At 38.3% G+C, this 20708-nt stretch overlaps 8 protein-coding genes across 8 annotated transcripts; 4 read left to right on the top strand and 4 right to left on the bottom strand.

The window, feature by feature from the left end:
* Positions 1–215: 215 nt before the first annotated feature.
* On the top strand, positions 216–1148 carry KIN28 (TFIIH complex serine/threonine-protein kinase subunit KIN28; the record flags this gene model as incomplete). Its single annotated transcript, XM_454616.1, has 1 exon — positions 216–1148. One exon carries the CDS (start codon positions 216–218, stop codon positions 1146–1148), a length of 933 nt encoding a protein of 310 aa, XP_454616.1.
* A 79-nt stretch (positions 1149–1227) lies between these two features.
* On the bottom strand, positions 1228–2430 carry KLLA0_E14763g (NAD(P)/FAD-dependent oxidoreductase; the record flags this gene model as incomplete). Its single annotated transcript, XM_454615.1, has 1 exon — positions 1228–2430. One exon carries the CDS (start codon positions 2428–2430, stop codon positions 1228–1230), a length of 1203 nt encoding a protein of 400 aa, XP_454615.1.
* Positions 2431–2710: 280 nt separating this feature from the next.
* MSS2 (Mss2p) lies at positions 2711–3850 on the top strand (the record flags this gene model as incomplete). Its single annotated transcript, XM_454614.1, has 1 exon — positions 2711–3850. One exon carries the CDS (start codon positions 2711–2713, stop codon positions 3848–3850), a length of 1140 nt encoding a protein of 379 aa, XP_454614.1.
* A 72-nt stretch (positions 3851–3922) lies between these two features.
* Positions 3923–5728, bottom strand: GPI10 (putative glycosylphosphatidylinositol-alpha 1,2 mannosyltransferase; the record flags this gene model as incomplete). The annotated part of the gene is made up of 1 exon (XM_454613.1): positions 3923–5728. The coding sequence occupies one exon, from the start codon at positions 5726–5728 to the stop codon at positions 3923–3925; it is 1806 nt and encodes a 601-aa protein (XP_454613.1).
* A 204-nt stretch (positions 5729–5932) lies between these two features.
* On the top strand, positions 5933–8653 carry HUL5 (ubiquitin-ubiquitin ligase HUL5; the record flags this gene model as incomplete). The annotated part of the gene is made up of 1 exon (XM_454612.1): positions 5933–8653. The coding sequence occupies one exon, from the start codon at positions 5933–5935 to the stop codon at positions 8651–8653; it is 2721 nt and encodes a 906-aa protein (XP_454612.1).
* A 1935-nt stretch (positions 8654–10588) lies between these two features.
* On the bottom strand, positions 10589–12310 carry KLLA0_E14675g (uncharacterized protein; the record flags this gene model as incomplete). Its single annotated transcript, XM_454611.1, has 1 exon — positions 10589–12310. One exon carries the CDS (start codon positions 12308–12310, stop codon positions 10589–10591), a length of 1722 nt encoding a protein of 573 aa, XP_454611.1.
* Positions 12311–14030: 1720 nt separating this feature from the next.
* KLLA0_E14653g (uncharacterized protein) lies at positions 14031–15464 on the bottom strand (the record flags this gene model as incomplete). The annotated part of the gene is made up of 1 exon (XM_454610.1): positions 14031–15464. The coding sequence occupies one exon, from the start codon at positions 15462–15464 to the stop codon at positions 14031–14033; it is 1434 nt and encodes a 477-aa protein (XP_454610.1).
* A 2182-nt stretch (positions 15465–17646) lies between these two features.
* Positions 17647–20184, top strand: KLLA0_E14631g (beta-glucosidase H; the record flags this gene model as incomplete). Its single annotated transcript, XM_454609.1, has 1 exon — positions 17647–20184. One exon carries the CDS (start codon positions 17647–17649, stop codon positions 20182–20184), a length of 2538 nt encoding a protein of 845 aa, XP_454609.1.
* Between the last annotated feature and the right edge of the window lie 524 nt (positions 20185–20708).

The raw sequence follows: 20708 nt of genomic DNA, 5'->3' as shown, positions 1-20708 counted from the left end.
TTTTAACTCTGAAGATCCGATGGTACTTCGTTTTGATTCACCATACACTTCTTCCTTTACATAGCATAATATGTATCAAACTTTCAAAGATTTTTCATATTTAATATAGAAAGGTCCAAGCTTCTGCCAACATGCAGATAGACATTTGATGTTTAAAGTCATCGTTGGATCTGGGAACTGATTCTGTCATACGGTAGAGCTCGAAGTTATAAACCATGACCCTAAAATCTACTGTTGATGACTATACTAAGGAGAAAAAGGCTGGTGAAGGTACGTATGCCGTGGTTTATTTGGGAACTAAGAAGTCCACTGGAAGGAGTATTGCGGTGAAGGAGATCAAGACCTCACAGTTCAAAGATGGACTTGACATGTCAGCATTACGTGAAGTGAAGTTTCTACAAGAGTTGAAGCATGTGAATGTTATTGAATTAGTAGACGTTTTCATGGCAAACGATAATTTGAATTTAGTGTTGGAGTTTCTACCTGCCGACTTGGAGATCATTATTAAGGACACTTCTATTATGTTCAGTCCAGCAGATATTAAGTCCTGGATTCTAATGACTTTGAGAGGTGTACACCATTGTCATAGAAACTTCATACTTCATAGAGATTTGAAGCCAAATAATTTACTATTAGCACCTGATGGTCAATTGAAAATCGCAGATTTTGGTCTAGCCAGACTAATGGCGTCACCACAGGAGATTTTGACCAGTAACGTTGTTACCAGATGGTACAGAGCACCGGAGCTCTTATTTGGTGCAAAACACTACACCTCTGCGGTCGATATCTGGTCTGTCGGTGTTATATTCGCAGAATTAATGTTGAGAATTCCTTATTTGCCGGGGAAAGATGATGTTGATCAGATAAACGTAACATTCCGTGCGTTAGGAACTCCTACTGATGCGGATTGGCCTGAAGTTTCTAGTTTTAGCAATTATAATAAGATTCAAATATATCCACCTCCATCGAGAGAGGAATTGAGAAGAAGATTCATAGCGGCTACGGAAAATGCACTTGAACTGATAAGTGGGATGATGATAATGAACCCTAAAAAGAGATGGGATGCAGTCAAGTGTCTACAAAGTCAATATTTCCAGGAATTGCCGGAGCCTACACTTCCACAAGATCTTCCTAAGCTCAATAAATGAAAATACCTAGATATATTTTGAATAGAATACGAGGATATGTACGAAAAAAAAGTTCATTATTGCATGTTATCTGTTATTCCTAACCGTGAAGTATCTTCTTCACGTATCTCCCGATTGGGATACTTGACGTTAAACCTGGAGATTCGATACCTAGCAGGTTAACAAACCCCGGGAATCCTTCTTCTTCTTTAATATAGAAATCTTTGAATTCTGTGTCACCTGGTGCTGCTAATTTAGGCCTGATACCGCAGTATGAAGCCTCTAATTCACCTGGTTGCAGATGAGGGAAATATCTTGTGATGGTTTTGGCAGCGTCTTCAATATTCAGCGGGTTTGGGATCAGATCATCCGCAGAGTCAACATATTCAAGATCAGGACCGAATCTCACTTGATGATTTAAATCAATGGTCAAATGAGTTCCCAATGATTTGCCATTTCTGGGAGGCACAGGATAGATCAATCTTCTCACAGCTGGAACTTGAGTCTTCGAAGTGAAATAATTGCCCTTGGCATAATATTGCTTTACCTGACGTTCAGGTGGTAAGATCATATTAGCAATCTTGTCTGCATATAATCCAGCAGCGTTGATAACATTTTCTACACGAATCTCGACTTCTTCTGCAGTACCATTCAGCGTTTCCACGCATTGGAGAGCGTAGCTAGATCCTAAAAATTGAATATCCTTAACTTCAGATCCAATCACAGTATCACCCCCCTGGTTATCAACCATAGCAGAGAGGTATTCTATCAAAGAATGTGAGTCGATGATACCCGTGGTTGGAGATACAAGTGCACTTCTTTCGACTATTACAGCTGGCTCTTGCCATTGAGTCTTGTGACTGGGCAAAATTTCTACTGGAAGATTTAACTCATATTTCGCTTTATAGTACATACGTTCAACATATGCATCTTCGAAATCAGTTTGTGCCACAACCCACTTACCACATTTCAGCCAATCGACACCAGTCTTCCTGGGATTCAATTCATTGTATATGATATGGTTTCCTTCAATACAAAACTTCGTTTTTAACGAATCTACTGGGTAATACAAACCAGCATGAATCACCTCACTATTACGGCTCGAAGTTTCTTGGCCAATCTTTGCATTCTTCTCCAAAACAATCACTTTATTGCCTGGGACTTTGGTAAGTTCGTTGGCAATAGCCAGTCCGACTACACCTGCACCGATAACAGCATGCGAATAATCAACAGGAGCCGAATAAAAACGTGAAAACAATGGTCGAATCAAAGAGCGACAATTAGCTTGGAATTTTAGCACCATTGATAGATATTGATTGTGTATTGACACCTACTTTCATGCCTTTAACTTAAATAATCGGACCTTATCCGATTATGTGTAACGGTTGGTAAAGAATCATTTTATAGAAACTCGAATTTTAACCAGGAAAGGATCAAAACCAAATACATCATCAAGTTCTTACGCACAAATGGATCAAAGGCAGACCTACAGGATTAAGCAGAACGTTAGGCTTTTGTGAGATCTTCCAGGCTTTATTCGAATCTTCTGATATACCCGAGAGCTAAAACTGTTTTTGTTCGAGATGCTTGGTTTTAGAAGCTGTATCTTGGTATCAAGCAGGAGACTGATTTCCAGTTTAGCCAACAAACGGCCACCATTGCATGAGATCTTCCCACAAAAGAAGATGGTTAGCAGGATATTGTTTGAGCTCGATAGTCGGCTTGCATACAATAAGCTATATCCTATGTATGAGAAGCTTTATGAGGGACTAGACACTGGTAATGATGTTGATATACCCAATAGCATCAAAGGGAAAGACTTAATGATAATGAAAAAAGTTCTTGAGAAAGTGAGGCATAAGACTAAAGCTATCAACAAGAACCTATTAGCCTTGGAGAATGTTTTGTTGGATAGGGCTGCTGAGATCGGAGACAATGATGCTATATCGCTCTTATGTTTTGATGTTCTAAAGGATCCAGACAGTAATACTGAAGATGACGTATCTCATGCAAAGAAATTGATTAAGAACCTCTATCAAATGAATCACCCTTTAACCGTCAAACTAACTGCTGATATAGCTCTGAAGAACCATGACGATGCTACTGCCGAAGTGTACTATATGAAATTTTTGGATTTACAGAATGATACTTTCTTAGCTGGAGAAGTATACGGTCAATTGGGCCAGATCCACTTTAGAAAACCGAATCTTATTGAAGCAGAGAAATGTTTCTTAAAATCAATCAAACTTTGTCCTATTGATTACTCGGTACGATCGTACTTTTTGTTAGGACAAATGTATGTGAATAACGATATATTTAAAGCCAGGTACTTAATTGAAAGCAGTGCCACCCAAGGCTTCAAGGAATCATTTAGAACACTAGGGTTGCTCGAAATGAATTACTTCAAGAATTACCCCAAAGCTCAGGAATGGTTTAAGTTGGGAATGGAACTCTATGATACTGAATGTTTCGTTGGCTATTTCGATTGTACAATGAAAAATAATGAATTATTGCTGGCTAAGAGATGTTATGAAAGTATGGAAAAGCTTGCTGAAAACAATCAAGATGTAAATCGACTCTTTGAGGATTTCAGCTCCCATAGAGCATCAGATATTCAAAAAATTAAAGAGTATAGCCCAAATGCTTCCATAAATACTTGGCAAAGTTTAACTCCTGGTGACACCACAGTTAAGGTATCAAAATCAAATACATGGAATCTATGAAGTATTCTACTAGGCATCTTGCATTTACTGTATATAGATAAATCAAAAATATTATTACTTGTTGCATCAGCTTCAAGGCATTTTATGATAGATAATTATGTCGCCTGACCTCCTCTTATCCCAATGCACAAGCGAATTGAAAAACCTTGTCTCCTCTATGTACATGCTGTCGACAAGGTAATCATTCATGAACTGTGAATCTAAATCTTCGAATATTACAAGATACTCCGGCCATTCGTAGGTGTATTGTTTTCCTGGCGATCTAAGTGATTTTCTAAACACTGGAGGGAAATGCTGGTACATGAATTTCGAAATATTGTCGTACAAATAATCGCTTTCATCCATGTAAAAGGGTAATTTGGCATTAGCATCTGGGTCGGTCAAAAGATGTAGAGGTGGGCTACATGTGATAGCCCACAGTTCTTTCACGTCATTTCTATGGAAGTGACTTTGCCATGGTGTGGAATGACAGGGCATTATAAAACCGATACTGTCAATATTTCTGATGGAATGCAAATAGTCCATAACAGCAACGGTTCCCGATTCATGTAGTGTGGATAGCAACATAGAAGCAACCATTGATACTACAGGCAATATCCACATTACCTGTGAGAAGAATTCCATAGTTCTGGTGGTTGCAGTAGAGCCATATTTTTGCAATAACCAAATCCCATCGAATACGCTCAATATTATGAAGAAAGGTTGCAAAGGATATATAAACCGGAACTCTTTATGAGGAATTAGAGAATACAGTATGACATTCAAGAGTACAACTGTCTTGATTTGCAAAAATGGGTTGACAAGGGGAGAAAGAAATCTCTTCTTTGTTAACGAACAAAAAAACGAATGAATCAAAAGTGGTAAAGAGTAACCAGCCACAATCGGCAAACTCTGGAAAACATGGAAATTCCATGGGGCAACTCCGTAAAATTTAGACAATGAACTTGTGCAGTTGAACTTGATAAATTTCAGCACCGGAATTGTGATGTAGCCGTAGAAATAATAATCGATGCATAAATTTGTGCTAATCGAGATGAATGAAGCACAGATCACTTTAATTAATAAACTGAAAAGTTTTCTCCACCTCTTTGAAAGAACAAGATTCAATATCATATATCCTCCTAAAATCAACCATATAAAAGCATTTGTTGGTCTTTGTAACACTGTAAATGTCCCGATAATCAAACTTTTCAAAAAGTCGAATGATTCTATATGCTCACCGGAAGTCCAATCCCAATAATATAGTGACACGCTTGTCAATATCATTTCAAAAGAGTTGATAAAAGACCTAGTAATGAAAAAGCAGTTGAAAAAGTTGCTAACTGTCGCTACTAAAGTGAAGTTTATAACAGTTGAATGCTTCTTGTCAGATCCCTTGCTGTCATCGCTTTTATCCATGGTCAACTTGTACAATTTTTCAGCTAAAAGAATAACGTGAAACTCACCAATTGCTGCTAGAACCGCCATTATTAGCTTGGGTGCATATATCACTCCTTGGTATTCGATAAACCCTCGTATTTCTTCTGGGAAACTTCTCATCTCCTGTACCATCTCCCACCCAAACTCAGAGTTTGGAATTACATTGGCAACAAATAGCAGTACCCAATCAGTAGCTGTTTGCACAATCAATTCACAAGATATTGCAGCATATTTAACTAGTGTATAGCCGATCTGAAATATAAGCGGAAATGCATAGCTTCGTAAGCCGAAAGACCATTCCCAAGTTAGTTCGCCATACCCAAACGCCATGTAATGAGCTGGCTCCAAAGACTGCCAGAACTCATCTGCTTGAAAGAATGTTCGGGTCAAAAGGGCTTGGACACATCTTATTACAAGTATGACTTTAAAAAGTCGTTTAAGTGGTACTTGGTTGCTCATTGGTCCTAGTCTAGCATCAAGCTCTTCGAGCCCTTATTTTATGTCTGGTGTGGTATTAATCCCACTCGGAAAATTACAGTATTTATAATATAATTTCCTGTTCACATCAAAATACAAAATACCTTGATTCTTAAGACTTTACACATAAACCATTGATAACAATAAGCTTTCAAAAGATTGTATACACAAACTCACTGACCAAAGATGATGAACTTCAATGGCCAGGTTACTCGGCGAAATGTTAACATGGGATCAAGGGCCCCTAGAAAAACTAGGGACACAATCTTGAAGAACGCTGAACTGGAAAGGGCTAGAAGACAAAGGGAAAGGGCGGAAATCAATGCTGTGTTGACGATTCAGAGATACATGCGGAAGAGAATATCCAACAATTTGATATTTCACAGGTTGGTTAAGCAAAGTTTGACGGATAAAACCGCGGCGTCGATTTTGAAAGTCTTTTCGAAAAGGCTATACGCATACCTTGAGCCCAATGAATTTGTGTATCTTATCAATCGTACGGTTGCAGACTCTTCGGCATTATTTCTATTCAGTAATATGCTAGGTGATGTGTCCGAAAGAAAGACTTCTGAAGAGTTAGATACAATACTCATGCGTTCAGTGAAATCTCTTGACACACCAGCCGCAAGTGAAACTCATATACATAACAAACTGAAATTCGTTCTTAACTGCCCTTACCTTATTACTGATGAACAACTCAGTGCACTAACACAACCTTCCTGCAACAGTAGCGGTGAATATGAAAATTATTGGAATGATTTATATTTCATTTCAAGCCTGCATACCATGAAGAAGGAGAATTATTTATTATTCATAAGTGCTCTATTCTCGTCAGAATTGAAACCGCAGCTTCAATGTGCATTGGATCGCAACAAAGATGATATGGCTAACTACGTTGTTAATTTCTTAGCAGCCTTCAAGGGTATCAAGGAAGCTACTCTATCAGTCCACACCTCATGGTTCGTTATCATATGTTCAAAGCTAAATGAACCACTTAGTATCGATGTCAGGCTTATTGATGACAATCTACAGGAATCTCTACTAAATTGTTTTGATTGGCTCAAAGAAGAGTCTTCTTCCTATTGGAAAGGTATTCATTTCTTTTTGAGTCAACTTCCGTCAATGCAGCGCAATTCTATTTTGATGTCAATATTGACAAACACTCATATAAGAAATGATCTTCTTGAACTACTCTGTGATGATTCCGTAGCTGCTAATTTGAATGCGTTCTCTGTTTGTTCCCAAATGCTAAACTTTTACATCCCATTGTCGCCTGATGATCAACTATTTAAGACTATAATAACGAGAGATCGATTACAGGCCCTTTCAATAAATATTGCAAAGCTTCTAATATCAAGCATTTTGGGCTCGGACACCTTTATCCCCTCCCAGGAACTAGACACCTTCATCGAACTCATGTGGAACCTCATATACTTAGATTCTAGGGTTCAATTCCTCAAGAAAGGGACAAGCACCTTTTGGGATTTGGTTCCTGAGGAAATGCATAACTTAAACATCAAAAAAGAGATATTAGAATTCGAGCAGTATTATAGAGCGTACCTGGTACGCTTCGAGGAGATGGATCTAAATGAGGACGAGATGTTTGACAAGAAAAAGTTTATTGACCAGAATATCAAAGGACAGTACTTGGACGATTTAAAATCCAAAAGAAGGGGATCTTCTAGTAAAATCCGGAAACTTGAGTTATTATTTAAGTTTCCATTCATGATCAAATTCTTTGAAAGAGTTGACTATTTTAATGATTTGATAGAGGCTGATAAGATCAGAATTTACAGTCGTAACAGCTTTTTTGGTGTGTTTCCTGGTGAAAATAGGTTAAGATCAACCATACGGAGAGAGCACGCATTGGAAGATGCTTATAATGCCTACGGTGCGGTAGGCGAGATGTTTAAAGAAAAACTCGGAATACAATTTGTGAATGAATTCGGTCCTGAGGCCGGTATAGATGGTGGAGGTATCACGAAGGAATTTTTACAAACGTTAGTCCAAGAAGGCTTCATTAATCAGCCTTTCAAATTATTCGACACAACATCATTCAATAAACTTTATCCTTCTAAGAATGTTTCCCCCCAAAATTTGAAGTACATTTCTTTCATGGGGAAGATTTTGGGAAAGTGCTTATATGAAAATATTTTGGTTGATGTTGAATTAGCAGATTTCTTTTTGAAGAAGATTCTCAACGTTGAAAATAACATGAACGTGCCATTCAATGATCTATATTCTTTAGATCCTGAATATTATAGAAACTTGATGAAACTCTTGGAGATGTCAGAGAATGAGCTAGCGTATATGGATTTATACTTTGAGGTTCCTGATGCACCAAATGGTAAACGGATACCATTAATCAAGGATGGCTTGTCTACAAAGGTAACGCAGAAGAATGTTTTCGAATACATTACTCGCATTTCTCATTATAAGTTGAACTTACAATTATACACTGTGACCAGTAGGTTCATTACTGGTCTTTCGTATATGATACCTGCACATTGGTTGAGAATGTTCACATCATATGAATTGAAGACCCTAATCAGTGGTTCTGAGAAAGATTTCGACCTCGAAGACTTAAAGAAAAACACGTCATATGGTGGCTTCTCGGAAAGCAGCGTCACAATCCAACATTTCTGGCAAGTACTGAGTAGTTTTACACCAGAAGAAAGGCGAAAATTTCTAAAATTCGTCTTTTCTGTCCCCACAGCGCCGCTCAAAGGCTTCCATTCTCTAAATCCATTATTTGGGATACGTAACGCTGGTGATGAAACTGATAGACTACCCACAGCATCAACGTGCATCAATTTATTGAAGTTACCTGATTATCAAAATTATCATACATTGAGAGAGAAATTACTCACAGCAATTAATTCAGATTCGAGGTTTGAACTATCTTGAAGGATAGACTGCTTTATTTTAGATATTTGGTTCCAGGTCAATATCTCAATTTAGCACTGTATACCTCTACATGAATCCTTAAGTCTTTTCTCTTTTCTATGAGCACCGCGACTGATTAATGCACTGCAGTATTTTTTGGGTATAGTTTCCAGCCTTTTCAAAGGGTACCAGTAAATAATAGGGAATAAGTTTTTGTTCATTGACATCAAATTGTTACCCATTTTTTTTTGTAATTGAGCACAAATAAACTCTTAAACATTTCGATGCTTAAGGTTAAATTCCACACTATAATTTCAAATTTATTATGTGCTACTTATATTTTCAATGACAAAAGATAGATAATAAATACATAGCATAAAAGAACTGCTGAACGCCAATGAGCTACTTAACCGCTCTGAACAAGACGTCCAAGAATTTTCGTTGGTCCTCTTTCAGGAAACCTACATTTTAAAGCCAGATGTCTTGATTTTTAATATTTAAGTAGTTTACTAACCACATAAGCGAAGCTCTTACAACGAAATCTGAATGTTGGCCAGTTCCATAATATATTCCGTAGGTCAAAAAAAAAAAATACGGTTCTTGTACTCTCTTAACAAGGTGCTAATAACAACTCTAGAGAACATCTAGTTCGATAGTAATATTAAAATTCATCCATTTTACGGTTCACAGTGCGAACCTGCATGAACAGGTACCAGATGAGAACGGGCCATTTGATGAAATTGTATTTGATCTTCAGTATGAAATAATATGGTATTGATGATACGACTAGGAACCCAATAACAAATTGCAGAAGGGGATCCATTTTGTTCAAGTTTAAAGTTAGGTTTCGAGGTAGTTTTGCTTCAAACTCTTGACGTGTTCATGGTATCAATAGAGTGAAGACCACCAATATTTAACGGAAAGAAGAACCACCTTTACCGGTTCCCAAGCATTAGCTCTTATAGTAAAAACATTACCGAATGTTGTCATTTTTTTTCGTACAGTAATCTCAAATCATTCCTTTTGGGATTCTTTTGCATCACTCGAGCCCTCTGACACAGAAATGGATGTAGGCAACAACGAACAGGCATCCGAACTAGAAATGCCATTGTTTGTTCTCTAACGCCGAGTATTGCCTGCCTTTCTAGTTCACCAAGAAGGGTGAAACGATTTACCGAGAGTGACTCTGTGAAAAGGGAACCGGTGGGATTTCTCTTAACTAGAACTCGTATACGTCAACCAATGTTTTGTTTGCACCTTCAAAACGTGGAAAATCAATGCAGAAAGATTTTCAATTCTTCCGAGCAGGAATAACTAAACAAGATGCGTTCTCATAGAGTATTATGAATATGATTCCATTTCTGCTCGTAGACGAACCTGCTAGACATTCACACAAAGCATTTGGAATTTGGTCTGGAGTACTAACGAGCGAACCAGCGTTTACGACCGTGGTGAAATGCATGACCAAACGATTGTAACATTCAAGCCGGTAGCACTTAGTAAAGATCTACCTTCTTTTCTTGATGCTTGTTACCAATAAAAGATGACAACACTTAGTGAATGATGTCCTTGGATAATTACCATGACTGTTCGGTTTAGTGATTCTTTTAACAAGTATCCTCTTTTTGTGAGATGAAGTAAGACACTGATCAATGCACTGTCATAACTAAAGTCTCGAGAAGTTCCGTAAAGGGTATTTTTCGAGGCGAAAACAAACTTTAATGTGGATCGATCTGTGCGAAAGTTCTATGAAGCTGGAAGTAAGTTCGCCAAGAATTTACGCAGCAAGTGTTTCAAGGGTTTAGAGTGAGTTAGTATTCAAACAATGTATAATTATATGTGGACAAAGTAGTAGAGTTTAGCCTAATTTATGGGGGCCTTGGCCTTATACTTGATATTTACTCCCATAAATGGAGGGCTAGAAATGCCCATACAATTTTTGGGAACCACAGAAGTCTATTCTGTTTTGTCCCAATCCTGGCTTTTAGATAAGATAGCGTCAAGAACGTCTTGACCGACGTTTTCCTCGTATTCCTCGTCTGTCAAGTTTGATTTTGGACCTTTATAGAACTTATGCTTGTAAATGAAATAATAAATTGTTGCCAAGAACCATACTGCACCAATGAAAACAACACTGTAGTTCATAGTGTCTGGAGTTATACCATGCTGTTCAGTTGGAAAGAAGACTAGTAGTATCATGAAAAGTTCAAAGATGATGGAAATCCAATTTACAACTGGAGAGAGGTACTTCCCCATGAAAAATGCACCCGGGGTAAACACATCTTTACCGTAAGTCATTCTTAGCAAGTTTGGAAGCATCCATGAGAAGTAGTTAGCAGAGATGTACAATGAGAATAAAGCTGAAGAAGCAACTGGGCCAATCAAACATAGACATCCAATAGCCAGGGCGACGCCTGCGCCTACCCAAGTTGCTCTTAATGGGGACGACAACTTAACATTAACAACCTTTATCCACGACGAAAATGGTAACCCATCATCGCGAGCGAAAGCCCAAATTTGTCTGGAGATTGCAGTCAAGCTTGAAGCTGCCATCAAAAACTGACAGAATGCGATAAGGGTCATGATAGCAATAGTCCACTTTTTACCCAAGGCATCGAATAAGACTTGCGCTAGTGGTTGGTGAAATTTAGTATTTACAAGTGCAGCTACGTCTTGCGAGGAGCAGGCAGCAATGACAATACAAATAAAGAAACCCAAAAACCAACATACACTGATAGATCCTATGATACCGAATGGGACCGAAGCTGTGGCATTTTTGGCCTCTTCAGACATATGAAGACAAGAATCAAATCCGCCAATAACCCAAATGAGTGGTTGGAAACCAGCTAACATGAATTGCCAGCCATTGTTCCAATCTGACAAATTCTCGAAATCACCAAAAATATATGCGGCATCATTAAATTCCATGTCTTTTGATCTAGCGACACCAACAGGAAGAACAACGAAAAAGATGCATATCAATAGTAGATTGGATACAATAGAGAACGTTTGCAACCTAGAGACTGCAGTGGTAGCAACTGAAGTAACAACAGCCGTAGCAATGATACAGGCTGCATAAACACCGTATGTGTTTGCATTTGTGATGTTGAAATTACCATTGCTACCGACAACAACAATAGATAATATTTCTCCTGCTAAACCATAGTTGATTGAACAAAGACAAGAAATCAATGCTAGGGAGTTACAGTTCCCGACAATAAAGGATAAAAAATTCTTAACCTTTGGAGGAGCGTAGTAATGTGTGTAATAATAAAGACCACCAGAAGTGGGAATGGCAGACGCCAACTCTGACATAGCGAGCCCATTAGCTAAAACAAATGCGCCTGAAATTGCCCAGCCCCAAACAAGAGATACGGAACCACCCGGCAAGGCAACTCCTAAGATAGACGCAATTGATGGTAATAAACCCATTATGGAGAATGCAACACCAAACACTTGAGTCTTGGAGAAATGTCTTTGCAATTCTTGCTTATATCCAATTTCAGCCAATAATTCTGTATCATCATGGGCTGTCTTGGCATTGATATAGTTAACATCACCGACCCTTCTTGATGTTATGGTTCTCAAAGAGGTAACCACATCTACTCTATTTTTCACCTCTTGGGAGGTAATGACGAAGTTATTCTTGTCAGACAACGAAGACACCGAATCGCTCATGATTGATCTTTATTCTTTTTGTGAGAATGCTGGTAGAAATAGCTCTCTTTTGACGATCATTTTACCCAGATAGAAGAAGCATAATAAAATGAGTACCTATCATCATCATTATTTATACTACGTATCAATTCTAAAGAAGAGGGAATTATATCTGTCCTTATCAAGATGCCTTCCGTTTCATCTTATCTCTCCACCCGATTAAGGTTACTTACTTACCTCACAGAAAATATACTTAAACGTTAAATATCAAATATTGAATCAGAATTGAGTACGAACCGTTCAAGGACAGAAACTGGAACCCTTACACATTTAAAGATTTCAGATTGAGCGCGTTTTACTCTGGAATTGCTACTCAATACTATGTTCATATAATCATGATTAGAACATTTGCTAGTTCTGAGAGCCCTTTATTTTCCAGTATCTCCAGATTCGTTACGTATTATAAAGGTTCTAGGCTCTACTTTTGATTATAATCAGCTCCAATGTGTGGATATATTAATTTCGACTCAGTCTAGACAATGTACGTTCTTTTTCTTTTGACTTTGGATCTAAGTGAAAGTAGATGATACAATTGCTCAGTATTTACTATCTTACGTATTGCTTGATGATGCTGTCTTTCTTATCTGATGGCGGAAAACAAATCGCAGCTATTATGACGACAAAATAGCACTTTGGGCTGCGTTTTTGTCCGCATTGCTGTACCCCATTGAGAAAGAGGTGCATAGGTTTTCAACGGTTGCCGTTATCATTGCGAAAATTTAAGTGAAACAACCCACTCATATTAAGTAAGTATCAGTGTTATTGAAGACATGTTCTGTATCTCAATGCTCGAGAGCGACCAGGTTTGAGCTGGGTCAGATAACCCGTAATAGAGTTTTTTCGGACTCTTCTTCTTTTCAGATAAGAAACATTTTGACCGACAGAAAAAACAAGGTTCTTATCAGTGCTGCATGATATTGGTACTGATACTAACCGAAAAGGAAATTGTAGGCGACATAATATCTGGAGGCTTTGACTGGAAAGTTTAAGCTGATTGCTTCAGTAAAGGCCCCGTCGGAGAAACTTCGATCTTAATTATTTTAGAAGTCCAAAGAACGGCATTTCTTTTTGTTTCTGTTCTCGAGAAATGTGTATAATCGATGTCTATTTCTTTCAAAACAGGTACATTTTTTCTGCAGGTACTACTACTTTACCGTTCATGTAATGAAAATATACAAAAACCTATTCTGAAGGCTTAGTTAACCCGTACTTTGTGAACATGGTAATGTTAGTCTCAGTCCATTCGCAACAATTTCTGAATGGAAGTTTCGGTTCTCATCGGGCAATATCAGACAGTTTATTTTGTATGTGCATCCAATTCCACGTCCTTAATTAAGACAACGGACCACTACATAACAATCTCAATTTTCTCCAATCAGTGGAAGCTTAAGCTGCTTCAAGCTTCCACAGTACAGAATATCATTGGTGAATCGTCAGATTAGATCACGTGGATTTAAATTCGAAGACTAATAAATATCGATAATGAACATACAGAAGATAATTAGACATCATTAAAATTGCAAAGAACATGGTAAAAATACAAATTGCGGGGTCGTAAAAAAACCTAGATACTCAACATGCGATAATGGGAATTTGTTGGACAAATTTATCATATTTCATTAAGCATTATTACAAGAGAATACTTGCAAGATGCGCGGTATTGAACGTAAAACCTTAGTTATTAGGATGAGGTTTCTGTTCTTTCTAGATGTTCAACAGATAACCTCTTACCATCTTCTAACATAACCTGGGATGTCACTTCTGGGAGTTGAGTGATACCATCTCCAAACACCTCGTCAACTTCTTCCAAAGATCTTCCAGAAGTTTCAACGAAAGTGAAATAACAGACAACAATCTCAACGGCTAAGAAACAACAATAAAAGATGTAGTATTTCCATTCAATAGCATCCATTGCAATTGAGTTAACAAACCCGTTGAAAATAACTGCAAGACTAATGGCCAACTGGAAAATTGTAAGCCCTTTACCTCTCAAAGTGTAAGGTAAAATTTCAGTTGTGTAGAGGAATGGGTAACCGTTGAATCCAAAGTTGTAAGAAAGATAATATAAGAAGATCATTGCCAAGACACCATTTGCTAGAGATTTATCCTCGAAATTACGTTTTTGGTTTTCAGCAGATAAAGCTGTCCAGACAATGTAGCAACAGGCCATTGAAGTCAAGGATATCAAAAATAATTGCCTTCTTTTGAAGAATGGGGCGATGTAACTCATCAAAATTAATGAACATAACCAGTTGTAAAGCATTAACCAACCATTCCACTCTAATTGCTCATCAGGATCTGTAATACCAATCGAATTGAAGACTTTGGATAGATAGTAAGACACCAATCCATTTCCGGAAAGTTGTGTGAAAATTGCAGTCCAGATCAAAATCCACAATCTATGGCGATTACCGGAGGTTTTAAAGAAATCAGAGAAGTTGGTAGCTTGAGAAGCTTTTTCTTGTTCAATAGCCAGTTTAATTTCTGCCAATTCAAAATCGATCAAGCCCGCGTATTCCTCATTATCACCTGCATGGTATTTGTTCAAAATGGCCCTTGCTTCGGAATCTCTGTTATGGAAAACAAGATATCTTGGAGATTCTGGGCAGTTGTATAGCACAATGAGTTGAACGATAGGGAAAAAAGCTTGAATGATAGATGGAATTCTCCAGTTCCAATGATGAGCTAGGTTTCTGCAGCCGTAAGTGACCCAAGCTGAGACAACAGCACCAAGGTACCAACATGTATTATATATGGAGGTACAAAGCTCTCTGTGAGGAGGGTATGATATTTCTGAGATCAAAGCTGGAGTCGAAATACTGATCAACAAAACTCCGGTACCCAACACGATACGTGAAGCAACAAACATACCGAACACGTCCTTCTTGTCATAATCCTCTGGTAAACCATTGATCCATGCACCAGATACTGCTTGGATGAGGACACCAATGCAAATCAAGACATTACCCACGTACATCCCGACCTTACGGCCATACTTGTCAATGACATATGGTGCAAATTGGAAGCACAAAAGCATACCAAACATCATACCGTTGGAGATAACACCCAACTCTGCACCGTTAGGATTACCCATCGCGTTTAGATAGTCTGGCATAGCATACAACCCGTTCAAGAGAGAACCATCATAACCAAGGTTCGTAGAGGATAGCGATAAACCAAAAATGAACTATGACAATGTTCTTAGATAAGGCACCTTGTAGAACGGCTTACCCAAGTCAGGCAAGACGTCAGACATCACCATGTGCTGTCTATCCTCTACATTGACTTTATCCGCTGAAGAAGAGTCAGCGATCTCATATTTTACTGTGTCAGAAACTGAATCACTCGACATGTTTCAAAAAAAATTGTTATCAGGTACACGACACTATTGTAATAATTCTAATACCGTTCTCAATGGTTTTTATTGGTATTGAAAATGAACCCTATTAATTAAAGAATGTATGAAAACTACAACTAAAATCATTCGGCAAATAAGGAAGTACATGCTCTCACTTGGACCCTTTTATATTAAACTTTTCGGAAATATCAACGTAACACACCAAAGAAAAATGCAAAACTGGGGGATGTTGGCGTCAGAGCTAAATTTTTATTGCACTGGAAGTGTCAATATTTGTTGAAACAACAATGAGAACCCAATCTGGAATTTCATTTGCTTTTTTCATTCGATGAAAGGCTGGCGCTAATGATCAAGATTGTGATCAAGACTATTCTCATGACTCTGACCCTGGATCGGCTTGCCTTCGAAACTACTGCTGAGCATCATGAGAACATTTGCCCAACAATGAAATTCCTCCGTATCATTAATCACTGATCGCAGTTGTAAATGCGAAATATATTCCTTTTCTCCAGATCTATTGTCCTCCTCTCTTCATTATTCATTACTTACTAAAATATATTGCTCCATAAAGAAAAACATGCAGCGAAATTTCGAAAGAATCGTTGCTTATTTCCACCCGATCTCAGACACGGTATACGTTCTTTTAGTGGGGTGTCAAAGCGCGCTTTGACTGGTAACGGAAATATTGCTTACTATTGAATCCTTATCTAATTTTTCCAGAGACACTGGAGTGGCTGAAGCCACCCCAGAGTACCATTAATAGCTACCCAAGTTGGAGTCACCTCTCGAAGATAGTTCGAAATATCTCTTAGGAATTACTTCCACAGAATACAGTGTACTATTAAGCAAAAAGCTCTGCAAAACGGTTAGTATTTTCAATATTCCACTGTTAATTTTTGCGGGGTAACACGAAAGAGGTACGAACGGCTTGTTTTTCCTTTTTCACGTTAACTTTATTTTCGGCAGCCATTGTTTTTTCCGCTTCCGCCGCATCAGCACAGAAGAGGATGCAGTGGGTGAGAAACGGGTGATTACCCCAGAAAATTTAAACATAATAAAGAAAGGAGAATCAGTTAAATATGCAGATATATTCCGTGGCTACGGAAACAACCGAGCGAAAACACGCAAGAATGTTCAACACAATGGACTAACGAGTTGGCGTTGTCCCTGTTCTTCAAGTCATACTAGAAAAACATTGAACTGAACAGAAACACCTGGAATAAAGCAGGATTATAGCGGAGAACGGATATACTGGTTGAATTCGGAAATATTTCCTCGAATTTATTTTAAAGTTTCCCCATAGGTGAAGTCGGATAATATATTTTGCGGGGATAGATACACAGCTCTTTTGCAACTATGTGATAGACGTTTTCCACTACGTATATGTTAGGAGGAACATGTTTGTGTTTGATGGTATTCAAAAGATGACTCTACTAGTCAGTTGTCTCTATCTGGGCTACCGGAACTTGAGATTGGTACACTAAACATAGAGCCGCGGATTGAACTTATATGACGATGAAAATAATGACATACTTTTAGTCATACAACCTGTCTACCTGTTGTTATATGGGTTTTGCTTTTCGTTGCAATGACTAAAAATTTGTCTTTAAACTGTCAAACTACCGGATAAAATTATACCAGGTAGTAGCTTTTCCTTATTTTCAAGTGTGCTCGAACGTTTCCTGGAGGAACGGTAAAACACCTGTTTGTTTTGTACATAGCCGGCGGGCGGCTTTATTGAAGACTACAAGAGACGATGGTGGATTAATGATACTTGGCATGAAAAGTATTTAAGAGAACCTTTTTTTCAATTTTACGGTTTCAATTGACCCAGTCTAGTTTTGTATTATCATTATTGATTACTGTCTTGTTGTTCATGTGAACAATACAATAATCATAAGCACTTAAACTGGCAGACTTGTATTTAATTTCTTGAATCATGTCTAATTTTGATATTGAACAAACGCTAAGCGAACTAACCAGAGATGAAAAAATCTCTTTACTATCAGCTGTTGACTTTTGGCACACAAAGGAGATTGAACGTCTCGGAATTCCATCAGTGAGAGTTTCTGATGGTCCCAATGGTATCAGAGGAACTAGGTTTTTTGACTCAGTTCCTTCAGGCTGTTTCCCTAACGGAACTGGTCTAGCTTCTACATTCGATGATGAATTATTGAAAGAGGCGGGTAAATTGATGGCTAAGGAAGCCGTTGCCAAGAATGCTGCTGTGATTTTGGGGCCTACAACTAACATGCAGCGTGGTCCTTTGGGTGGCCGTGGTTTCGAATCATTCTCTGAAGATCCATATTTGGCTGGTGTTGCTACTAGTTCTGTTGTGCAAGGTATGCAATCCGAGGGTATTGCTGCTACGGTTAAGCACTTTGTTTGTAATGATTTAGAGGATCAACGTTTTGCTTCCAATTCTATCCTGTCTGAAAGAGCCTTAAGAGAAATTTACTTAGAACCTTTCAGATTGGCAATCAAGAATGCCGATCCCGTTTGTTTAATGACCGCTTACAATAAGGTGAACGGCGAACATTGTTCTCAAAACAAAAAACTGTTGTTGGACATTCTTAGAAAAGAATGGAATTGGGACGGTATGATCATGTCTGATTGGTATGGTACTTACACCACTGCTGCTTCTATCAAGAATGGTTTAGATATTGAGTTCCCAGGTCCAACGAGATGGAGAACTAATGAACTTGTATCACACTCTCTAAATTCCAAAGAACAAATTTCTATTTATGACGTTGACGACCGTGTTAGACAGGTTTTGAAAATGATTAAGTTTGTTGTTGACAACCAGGAAAAGACGGGGATTGTTCAAAATGGTCCAGAAACTACATCTAACAACACTAAAGAAACCTCTGAATTGCTTAGAAAGATAGCTGCCGATTCTATTGTTCTGTTGAAGAACGAGAATTCTATTCTACCTTTGAAAAAAGAAGAATCAATCGTCGTTATTGGTCCAAATGCCAAAGCAAAGGCATCTTCTGGAGGTGGTTCTGCCTCCGTGAATTCTTACTATGTTATTTCGCCTTACGAAGGGATTGTTAAGAAAGTGGGCAAAGAAGTACCATACACAATTGGGGCAGAGTCTCATAAGACTTTATCTAATTTAATTGAGCAACTGGTAGTCGATCCCTCAAAACCAGCAGAGGGAGACAATGCAGGTGCTACCGGTTCCTTCTACAGTGAGCCCGTTGAAAAGAGAGCAAAGGATGAATCTCCATTCCATGTTGCTACCTTTAAACACTCTTTCAACTTGCTTTTCGATTTCAAGCATGAAAAAATTGACACCACTAACCCAATATTTTACATCACATTAGAAGGTTACTTCACTCCTGAAGAAGATGCCGACTACATATTTGGTTTGCAGGTTTTCGGTACCGGTGTTTTGTACTTAGACGACGAATTATTGATTGATCAGAGGAAGGGCCAAGTCAGTGGTGATTTCTGTTTCGGTGCCGGTACCATTGAAAAGACCAAGACTGTTACTTTACAAAAGGGTAAAGCGTATAAAGTCAGAATCGAATATGGTTCTGGTCCAACAAGCGAGTTGGTGAGTGAATTCGGATCTGGTGCTCTTCAGGTTGGTGTCACCAAAGCTATTGATGCAGATGAGGAAATCAAGAAAGCAGCAAAGCTTGCAGCCGCTCATGATAAAGCCATTTTATGCATCGGTTTGAATGCTGAATGGGAATCTGAGGGCCATGATAGGGAAGATATGACGTTGCCAGCAAGAACAAACGATCTAGTTCGTGCTGTATTGGAGGCTAACCCTAACACTGTAATTGTCAACCAGTCTGGTACTCCTGTCGAGTTCCCATGGTTACAAAAAGCTAATGCTCTGGTTCAAGCTTGGTACGGAGGCAATGAGCTGGGTAATGCTATTGCTGACGTCTTGTATGGTGATGTTGTTCCAAATGGGAAATTATCTCTCTCATGGCCATTAAAGCTTGAAGACAATCCAGCTTATTTGAACTTCAAGACTGAATTTGGCAGAGTTGTCTACGGTGAGGATATTTTCATTGGATACAGATTCTATGAAAAGCTGCAAAAAAGAGTTGCATTCCCCTTCGGTTACGGGTTATCTTATACCGAATTTGCCTTATCTAATCTGCAAGTTCAAATAAATGACGAAGTTATCTCTGTTTCTGTTGATGTTAAGAACACAGGTGAGAAATATGCGGGATCTGAAGTCGTACAAGTTTATATTGCTGCTACTGAATCATCTGTTTCTAGGGCAGTGAAGGAGTTGAAGGGATTCAAGAAAGTTTTACTTCAACCCGGGCAAACCGAAACAGCAAAGATTGATTTAGTCTTGAAGGACTCTGTCTCCTTCTTCGATGAAGAAGTCGGTAAGTGGTGTTCAGAAGCTGGTCAGTACAAAGTCTTGGTAGGTACTTCTTCCGATGACATTGTCCTGAGTGAATCTTTCGACGTGGAGAAAACCTCTTACTGGTCAGGTTTGTAGTTGAGCAATACGGTTAATTACAAACATGTTTCACTGTCCACATTTATAATGTAACTAGATGTCTTTTATGTCTTATGATTTTTAGTAAAGAAATAGAATAACTTCCTCTTTTAGTTCTGATCGCGATAAAAACTTGGACGATTGGCTATAATATTTACAATGTACTTACTTAGTTATCTCTCCCCTGCCATACATACGTTGGTAGTGTCATAGACCAAAATACCGATATTATATAAAGTCAATGTGAAATTGAAGCAACCTCACGATGTCATGGAGTAGAATCAATATTTAGAGTTGCTGTATATATCAGTCTATGCAACATCTTCTCTAGGCATCAGACTCGTGGATTGTGAGACACGCGATTGGACATTGTTTTCGATTTGCCAGATGTGTCAGTCAGCATTGGCTATGATACTGGCGCTTGCAGTCTGCACAAAGATCGTGATAATATATGCAATGAATCAAATTGACGATATGCTGCAAGAAAACTTACTGAAGGATAAATTTCTTCCTTTTGTCAATTA

This window comes from Kluyveromyces lactis (genome assembly GCF_000002515.2).
Source record: "Kluyveromyces lactis strain NRRL Y-1140 chromosome E complete sequence".
Classification (NCBI taxonomy): Eukaryota; Fungi; Ascomycota; class Saccharomycetes; order Saccharomycetales; family Saccharomycetaceae; genus Kluyveromyces; species Kluyveromyces lactis.
Note: the sequence above shows the minus strand (reverse complement) of the source record. Positions and strands in the feature narration are given on the sequence as shown.